Source organism: Eptatretus burgeri, chromosome 13 (genome assembly GCF_056783735.1).
Source record: "Eptatretus burgeri isolate ZD-2024b chromosome 13, Ebu_testis_v1, whole genome shotgun sequence".
In the NCBI taxonomy this organism is placed as follows: domain Eukaryota; kingdom Metazoa; phylum Chordata; class Myxini; order Myxiniformes; family Myxinidae; genus Eptatretus; species Eptatretus burgeri.
In genome coordinates, this window is record NC_140973.1 from 57,978,972 (window position 1) to 57,989,551 (window position 10,580).

At 41.4% G+C, this 10,580-nt stretch overlaps 1 protein-coding gene across 2 annotated transcripts in view; it reads left to right on the forward strand.

Annotated features, from left to right (window-relative positions):
• LOC147014562 (uncharacterized) overlaps positions 1–1,662 on the forward strand; it is a 151,488-nt gene extending 149,826 nt beyond the window's left edge. For both annotated transcript variants that reach the window (XR_015050459.1, XM_085850722.1), the window contains one exon: positions 498–1,662. Coding sequence is in view for 1 of the 2 variants with exons in the window: in XM_085850722.1 (XP_085706848.1) it covers positions 498–543 (46 nt within the window). In the remaining variant the exon portion in view is untranslated. The remainder of the gene's footprint in view (positions 1–497) is intronic.
• Positions 1,663–10,580: the final 8,918 nt, after the last annotated feature.

Sequence of the window (10,580 nt, forward strand, 5' to 3'; positions counted from 1 at the left end):
TAACTTTGTGCTTTGAATCACAAGTTTATGGTTTAAAATCACAAGATTATGGTTTGAAATCATGCTTGTTGTTTAAATTTACAACTTTGTGCTTTGAATCACAAGTTTCTGGTTTAAAATCTCAAGTTTATTGTTACAAATCATGCTTGTTTATCACAAGAATCTTAGCATCTGCATCTCAATCATGCCAACAATTGAAGAACATCATACTGTGAAAGAACCCCAGATAATTGCTGGTGACGTCACTTGGCTTTTGTGTCGAAAATGGACAATTTGATGTTTAAAAATAGCTTGTTGTTTAAAACCACAAGCTTGTTGCTTAATTGCAAATTTGCGGATTAAAATCATAAGATTGGTGTTTCAAATCACAAATTTGTTTGAACAATCACAATTCTAGAGCTTAAAATCATGCTTATTGTTGAAATTCATGTCTGTGCTTTAAACCATCCTCTGGTCTTGTATCACCCTATGCTCTTTCCATGTTTTGTCTTCCGTAGGTTTCTGCAGGGTACACATGGTCCACTATCAACCCATCCTAGTTAAACTATCTAAATCCAGGATCACTGCTCACCTCCATTCATTTGTTCCTCTTTTTTTTTCCTACCCGTTGGACCAATTTCCACATTCTCTTCAATCTCATTCATCCCTCCATAGCTTCCAGGCAGCTTTTTACCAACGTCTCAGATTTTCCCAAATCTAGAAACATGATATTTTCTACTCTCGTTAACCCCACTCTAATCCCTCCTTCCAAATTTCCAGTTTTCCCTCTTTAGAGTTTAATTCTGTATGTATTCTTGTCCAGCCCATGCATGCTGCCCCCCATTCCTCCCCACAACCAATCATGTTTACAATAGTGCTTGTTGTTTAAATTCATAACTTTATGCTTTGAATCACAAATTTGTTTTAAAATCACAAGTTTATAGTTTCAAATCATTCTTGTTTAAAATCACAACTTTATGTTTTAAAATCACAACTTTAAGTCTTAAATCACAAGTTTATAGTTTAAAATCATGCTTGTTGTTAAAAATTAAAACTTTATAGTTTCAAATAATGCTTTTTGTTTAAAATCACAGGTTTATAGTTTAAAATCATGCTTGTAGTATAAATTCACAAGTTTTAAATGAAAATCAAGCTTATTGTTTAAATTCATAAGTTTATGTTTTAAAATCATAAGTTTATAGTTTGAAATCATGTTTGTTGTTTAAATTTTCAAGTTTTTGTTTTATAATCACAATTTTATAGTTTCAAATCATGCTTGTTGTTGAAAATCACAAGTTTATGGTTTATAATCATGCTTGTTGTTTAAATTCATAGCTTTGTTTTTTAAATCACAAGTTTGTCATTCAAAATGATACTTGTTATTTGAATTCATAACTTTATGCTTTGAATCACAAGTTTATGGATTAGAATCATGCTTGTTGTTTAAATTGAACACTTTGGGCTTTGAATCACAAGTTTATGTTTTAAAATCATGTTTGTTGTTTAACTTCAAAACTTTGTGCTTTCAATTGAAAGTTTGTGTTTTAAAATCACAAGTTTAAAGTTTCAAATCATGCTTGTTGATTAAAATCACAAGTTTATGGTTTAAAATCATGCTTGTTGTTTAAAATCACAAGTTTATGGTTTATTATCATGCTTTTTGTTTAAATTCATCACTTTATTTTTTTGAATCACAAGTTTGTGATTCAAAATCATACTTGTTTAAATTAATAACTCTATGCTTTGAATCACGTTTCTCTTTTAAAATTACAAGTTTATACTTTAAAATCATGCTTGTGGTTTAAATTCACAAGTTTATGTTTTAAAATCACAAGTTTATGTTCGAAAATCACAAGTTTATTTTATAAAATCACAAGTTTCTTGTTTAAAATCACAAGTTTATGGTTTATAATTGTGCTTGTTTAAATCCATAACTATGTGCTTTGAATCACAGGTTTATGTTTTAAAATCATGCTTCTTGTTTGAATCACAAGTTTCTGTTATGAAATTACAAGTTTATAGTTTTGATCATGCTTTTTGTTTATAATCATAAGTTCATGGTTTAAAATCATGCTTGTTGATTAAAATCAAAGTTTATGGTTTATAATCTCGCTTTTTGTTTCAATTTATGTTTTTAATCACAATTTTATATATTCAAATCATGCTTGTTGTTTAAAATCAAAGCTTATGGTTTATAATTGTGCTTGTTGTTTAAATTCTTAACCTGTTTTTTTAATCACAAGTTTGAACTTCAAAATCATACTTGTTTAAATTCATAACTGTATGCTTTGATTCAAAAGTTTCTCTTTTTAAATCACAAGTGTATGGTTTAAAATCCCACTTGTTGTTTATATCCAAAACTTTGTGCTTTGAATTCCAAGTTTGTGTTTTAAAATCACAAGGTTATCGTTAAAATCATGCTTGTTGATTAAAAGCACAAATTTATGGTTAAAATCGTGCTTGCTGTTTAAATTAATAACTTTGTACTTTGATTCAAAGTTTATGTTTTAAAATTGTGCTTGTTGTATATATTAATAATAATTGTTACACATACAGTCATCGTTTACACATCAGATGCACCTCTTCACTGTTATGGTGAGCATTGCCATGGATTATGTCTCACATGGTAAAACCGCATAATCCGCAAAGAACAACCGTCCATCTGCCACCCAGCCGATTATTCCCACTGCTCATTGCAAAGGTGTTTGATGGGGTTGAGGTCAGGGCTTATTAAGATTTATTTTCAGTGAAACTAAGAGGCCTCATCCGAACCATGAAAAACAGCCCCAGACCATTATTTCTCCTCCACCAAACTTTACACTTGACACTATACATTCAGGCAGGTTGCGTGCTCCTGGCATTGGCCAAACCCAGATTTATCGTGGGACTGCCAGATGGTGAAGTGTGATTCATCACTCCAGAGAACATGTTTCCACTGCTCCAGAGTCCAATGGTGGTGAGCTTTACACCACTCCAGCTGACGCTTGGCATTGTGCATGGTGATCTTTGGCTTGTGTGCGGCTGCCTGGCCATGGAAACCCATTTCATGAAACTCTCGATGAACAGTGCTTGTGCTGACACTGTTTCCAGAGTCAGTTTGGAACTCGGTAGTGAAGGTTTCAACTGACGACAGATGATTTTTTCCACGCTATGTGCTTCAGAACTCAGCGGTTCCATTCTGTGATCATGTGTGGTCGACCAAGCTGAGCATGGCTGAGCTGTTGTTGCTCCTTGATGTTTCCATTTCACAATAATAGCACTTACAGTTGACTGGGGAAGCTCGAGCAGGCAGAAATTTGATGAATTAACTTGTTGGAAAGGTGGTATCCTATGATGGTGCCACATTGAAAGTCACTGAGTGCTTTAGTGTGGCCCATTCTACTGCCAATGTTTGTCAATGGAAATTGCATGGCTGTGTGCTTGATTTGATACAGCTGTCAGCAATTGGTGTGGTGGATGAAACAGCCGAATCCATTGATAGGAAGGGGTGTCCGCATACTTTTGGCCATGTCGTGTATGTATGTGTGTGTGTGTGTATATATATACACATATATATATATATATATATATATATATATATATATATATATATATATATATATATATATAATCTGCTGTCTGCCAAGTCGTGGGATGGGGTGCTATATGACACAATGGGAGGTCGTCTTCAGAAAGGAAGAGTGGAGTTTTCCAAAGCATCAGAGAGGTCATTAATATAAATGAGGAATAAGATTGGGCCCCAAAACACTGCTTTGGGGAACTTCAGCCGCCATTGGGAAAGGGGAGGAGAGGATTCCATATATGGCAACATGTTGACTGCATGAGTGGAGGAATTCAGAAATCTAGGAATTAAGTTGGCTTTGTATGCCACAGGCAGAGAGCTTGGCAAGCAAAGCAGGATGCCAAACTATGTCGAATGCCTGAGATATGTACAGGGAGATGGTCCGAACATGTTGATTCAGATTAAGGTTCTCCAACCATTGCTGAGAGAGGAGCAAAAGCATATCCAGAGATGAGTGACCTGGCCGAAATCCAAACTGATGGTCAGAGATCAGGCTGTTTGAAAACAGGAAAGACGTGACATCAGCAGCATTGATGGATTTAATGAATTTCCTTGTAATTGGAAGCAAGCTCACTGGCATATAGTTGGTAGGGTCTGTTTTTGCACCCTTATTGTGGATGGGAGTGATGTTTACTGACTTCCATTCAGAGGAGAAGAGGTCAAAGGAGAAGGACAGACTGAATAGGTTCAGACAGATTGGGAGCAAGAATGGCAGAGCAGGATTTGAGAAGAGACGCACTGATGCCACTGGGGCCCATCACTAAAGCAGAGTCAAGGCTGGGCTGAACTTTCTCTACCTTGTTTGGTGAGAAGGACACAAAGTCCTAAAGACAATCGGGGTAAGATGGGGACAGAGCAGGATGAATTGGTTACACAAGATTTGGAATAAAGAAAGACGCACTTGAGACATTCTGCGTTATCTCTGGCAGAGTCTGCGGTGATGCCGTTCAAGTTGAGGGATGGGATGGAGTGGAGCATACACCAGAGACAAGACTTCACAAGGTACCATCATGACTTTGAGGAAGGAGACTAGTTGGAGAGTTCAGCCAATTGAGGTTTGTAAGATGATGTCTTCTGGTTTGCATCAGGATTGACTTGTTGGGAGTCTTATGGAGTGAATTAAAATTACCCTCAGTCAGGTTAGCATTCCAAGCTGAGAAAGCCAGCTGCTTGACAAACACCACCCGGTCCAGAGACAAACACCACCCGGACATGTCCAGAGACAAACTCCTGTCCGGACATAAATACCGCCAGAATATGTTTGGAGACAAACAGCGCCCGGACGCATCCTGAGGCAAGCTGTCCAGAGACAAACATTGCTTGGACACGTTCAGAGCCAAACACCGCCCAGACACATCCGGAGCCAAGCTGTCTGGAGACAAAAACCGGTCAGACACGTCAAGAAATAAACTATCATCCAGACATAAATACTGCCCGGAGTCCGGAGACAAACTCCCATTCATACATGTCCAGAGATAAATACCATCCAGACAGGTCTCGAGACAAACCCCGTCCAGACCTGCCTGGAAACAAACACCATCCAGATATGGAGAGAGAGAAAGAGAAGGAGAAAGTTAGATATATGGAGTTTAGGGGATTTAGCAGAGAGAATGTTATACCGAATGAATAATGCGCGCGCGCGCGCGCACACACACACACACACACACACACACACACACACACACACACACACACACACACACACACACACACACACACACACACACACACACACACACACACACACACACACACACACACACACACACACACACACACACACGTTTGGCTGATATCGGCAATTTTTTGGGAATCGGCAGGTTGGAGTCAGTGTGATTACCGACCGACAACACGTTAGGTGTAAAACCCCAAAACCTTGAGTAGCTTTCACCAAAAAAACAATGTTACATTTACATAGACATTTCAGGGATATATTCACAAATATAAATGTTTATAAGGAGCTGCGTGTGATGGTGGAAAAAAAATTTGGCTCGGTAATTTTCGAAAACACGTAGGTACGGCAAATGGCTCAGAAATCGGGTGTTATATCACAACTCATTCAGAATGACAGAGCACGAACCACTGACTCAGGAGAATGGAGCAGGAATAACTCACTCAGGATGATGGAGCATGAAGCACTTGCTCAGGATGATGGAGCACAAACCAGTCGACCACTTGCTCAGGATGACGGAGTACGAATTGCTCACTCAGGATGATGGAGCATGGACCACACACTCTGGATAACGAAGCACAAACCAGTCGACCACTCGCTCAGGATGATGGAGCACGAATTGCTCACTCAGGATAATGGAGTATGAACCACACACTCGGGATAACGAAGCACAAACCACTTGCCCAGGATGACGGAGCATGAACCACTCACTCAGGATGATGGAGCACAAACCAGTCGACAACTCGCTCAGGATGACGGAGCAAGAATTGCTCACTCAGGATAATGGAGCATGAAAAACACACTCGGGATAACGAAGCACAAACCACTTGCTCAGGATGATAGAGCATGAACCACTCACTCAGGATGACAGAGCATGAACCAATTGCTCAGAATGACAGAGAATGAACCACTCGCTCAGGATGATGGAGCATGAACAAATTGCTCAGGATGCTGGAGCATGAACCACTCGCTCAGGATGACAGAGCATGAATCACTCGCTCAGGATGACAGAGCATGAACTACTCGCTCAGGATGATGGAGAATGAACCACTCGCTTAGGATGATGGAGCACGAACCACTCACTCAGGATAATGGAGCATCAACCACTCGCTCAGGATGACAGAGCAAGGACCACTCGCTCAGGATGACAGAGCAAGGACCACTCCATCAGGAAGATGGAGCACAAACCACTCACTCAGGAAGATGGAGCAGTAACCACTCGCTCAGGATGACAGAGCATGAACCAGTTTGCTCGCTGAGGATGACAGAGCATAAACCACTCACTCAGGATGATGGAGCATGAACCACTCGCTCAGGATGATGGAGCATGAACCACTCGCTCAGGATAACGAAGCACACACCACTCACCCAGGATGACGGAACACGAACCACTCACTCAGGATGCCTGAGCATGAACCACTCACTCAGGATGATGGAGCACAAACTACTCACTCAGGATGATGGAGCAGGAACCACTCACTCAGGATGATGGAGCATGAGTCACTCGCTCAGGATGATGGGGCACAAACCACTCACTCAGGATGACAGAGCACAGACCACTCCTTCAGGATAATGGAGCACAAACCACTCGATCAGGATGACGGAACATGAACCACCCACTCAGGATGATGGAGTACGAATCAATCACTCTGGATGATAGAGCATGAACCAGTTGAACGCTCGCTCAGAATGAGAGAGCAGGAACCACTCACTCAGGATAATGAAGCACAAACCACTCACTCAGGATGATGGAACAGGAACCACTCACGCAGTATGATGGAGCAGGAACCACTCACGCAGTATGATGGAGCAGGAACCACTCACTCAAGATAACGAAGCACAAACCACTCGCTCAGGATGATGGAACATGAACCACTCACGCAGGATGACTGAGCATGAACCACTCACTCAGAATGATGGAGCATGAGCCACTTGCTCAAGATGATGGAGCACGAACCACTCGCTCAGTATGACAGAGTACGGACCACTCGTTCAGGATGACGGAGCACGAACCACTTACTCAGGATGATGGAGCACGAACCACTCGCTCAGGATGATGGAACAAGAATCACTCACTCAGGATAACGAAGAACAAACCACTCGCTCAGGATGACGGAAGACGAACCACACACTCAGGATGACGGAGCATGAACCACTCACTCAGGATGATGGAGCATGAGCTACTTGCTCAGGGTGATGGAGCACAAACCACTCACTCAGGATGACGAAGCATGAACCACTCACTCAGGATGACGGAGCATGAACCACTCACTCAGGATGACAAAGCATGAACCACTCACTCAGGATGACGGAGCATGAACCACTCACTCAGGATGATGGAGCATGAACCACTCACTCAGGATGATGGACATGAACCACTCACTCAGGATGTTGGAGCACGAATCACTCACTCAGGTTGACAGAGCAAGGACCACTCCCTCAGGATGATAGAGCATGGACCACTTGCAAAGGATGATAGAGCACGGACCACTCACATAGGATGACGGAGCTTGAACCACTCGCTCAGGATGATGGAGCACGAACCACTCACTCAGGAAGATGGAGCATGAACCACTCACTCAGGAAGATGGAGCACGAACCACTCGGTTAAGATGACAGAGCATAAACCACTTGCTCAGGATGACGGAGCACAAACCTCTCACTCTGAATGATCTGGCGCGGCAAAAGCGTCCGCTGTGAGTTGAACGATTCACTCAGAATGACGTAGTGTGGTCCCGCTATCGACTGTAGGGTGCTCAACAAGTGGCTTAAGCACTCAAGCAAGCACTCTAATTATATGGTTGACAAGGAATGGCTGGCCAGGCTGTGGCTGCATTCCATATAGGATCTTTAACTTTAAAGCCGGTCTTCACCGCACCCATAGCAGTTAAATAAATTAAATGATTTCGTTCAAATGATGACTTTATCCACAAAAGAGTTACTGTTTAACATAGAACATCCCTGGGGACATTGTAAAGTTTAATTACCTGTGAAATAAACATTGCAAATAATCCCATGTTGCCTACTAATCTGTGCACGCGTCATGTGGCACATCGGTTCACGGTCCAGGCAAACGTTATAACTTTATTTTAAAACTTCCATTTTTCACCAGATTTGCTTTGATTCTCTGTAGAGCACCTCGTGAAACCTCCCAAAGTATAGACACATCTGGCAGAAGCAGTCCCTCTGGGGGACAGGGCACGATGTCAAGCAGTGAATGCATTATAGCTCAATTAAGCTGGTTAATTTTGGCACATTCCAAAATCTTTTCTTTACTGAGTATAATTCTCCAGAATCGACATAGATAAGTTAAATGCTTTGGAAATTTCACATTTCCTTGAATATATATGGAGCAGGAGGGAACATGACCTTGCTTGCTTAAAGTAAGTATGTATATAGACTTAGGTACTGTTTAAATGTTTTCATGGTGGAACAACAATAATAAGTTAAAAGGTTTTGGCCTTTCACCATGTATGAGCTCTTAAATCAGCTCTTTGGGGAGCAAACTCATCATCAAGTTGGACAACTGAACGAAGTCTCATCAAGTCAGCAAAACTTGTCAACAATCTCACCTTTCTCAAGCACTGCAGAGATTCCGATGTTATTCCACAGGGACTGGTGATTCATGCAACAGTCAAGTCACGCCGTGCAGACAGCATTCTCAGGCAGGCCAGCGTTGATATAGTCAAAGAACGCATTAACTATTCACGACATCAATTATACATACTAAGGCAGGATATTTCATTATCACAAGCAGTTCTTCATCACAAGCTACGGCACCAAGACAATCGAAAAATAGAAGATTTAAACTCAATTTCAGTGAAGAAAGCATTCAACACGGCTCATAGTATACAGATGAAGAAATTCAAGAAACTTCGACCTCAACCTACAGTTCAATCTCGGATGACACACAGGCCTTGTCATCTTGAGCAAACTGTCATCAATCATAGTTAACGATATCTGACCGATGATGAACAATCAGTTTTAATTTTGGGTTTAAACTTTGCAGTGGTACTGAGGGTTATTCCGATCAAAGACACGATCCAACAAATTGAACCCGGTCTTAGGACACCTCAACAAAAGTTTTGCTGATCAAATCCGTTTTCAAGTCACTCAAGTCCTCTCCAAAGCTGAGATTCCTGAAACAAATATCAGCTGAACAGAGAAGAATGCTGTAGCCAGATTAAAATATGAGACTTCAATTCACATACTGACTGCAGGCAAAGGCAATGTGACTTATTATGGAAAGGGAGAAATACGATTTCAAGATTCAACATCTTCTTAACATCTGTACCTATAAGAAACTCTCCCGAGATCCAACCCCAGCAATGAAGAGGAGAATTAACAGCAAGCTTCTATCTTTCCATCGAGCAAGCGTTCTCTCCAAGTCATTATATATCTTCAAACTTCACACATCATCTTCAGTATAAGCCTGGTGTTGGCTTAGTGGTTAGGGTGGTGGCTTGGGATCCTAGGGTCCTGAGTTCAAGCCCTGTTGGCCGCTGAATTAAAATACACCAGGAGGTTGACTCAGCCTGTCATCCTTCCGAGGTCGGCAAAATGAGCACCAGTGTACTGGAAAGGGGGACACTGCATCAGCGGCATAGCCGCGTCCCAACCAATGATGCAACCAGCAGCCAGAGAGAGAGAGAGAGAGAGAGAGAGAGATATCTTCAGTATGTCCAGTTTTATTTGGACAACCTAAGATTCACAAACCAGATGTTCCACTTCGGCCTATCATTTCAACACAGAGCTCACCAACTTATAATCTCGCACACCCCATAGCGAAGATCCTTCAACCACATATTGGAAAAACCCAACACTACGTTGAAAACTCAGAACATATTTTTATTCAACACATTCAGCAGTTTACCATTCTTCACTCTGACATTCTCATTAGTTTTGATGTAGAATCACTTTTTACTTCCACCCCTGTTCAAGAGGCTTGCTCTATCATCAAACATCGTACACAAGAAGACTCCACCCTTAAGGAACGTACTAGTTTATCACCAGGACAAATTCACAAACTCCTTCTTGTGTGTCTCAATTCTATAACTTTCAAATGGCGAGATTCATTCTGCCAACAAAAGGAAGGCGCTGCTCTGAGTTCTCCACTCTCACCCATAGTAGCAAACCTCTTTATGGAAGAATTTGAATGCTCAGCCCTCCTCTCAGCACCATTTCAACCAAAATTCTGGCGACGCTATGTCGACGACATCTTTGTTATATGGCAATATGACAAAATAGATCTCAATACGTTTCTGCAGCACCTTAGTCGAGCAACAACAGTCAATTTGCAGCACTCTTGTTCGTTGTGCTTACACCATCAGCGACAAGTATAACCTGCATCGCGAACTATGCCACATC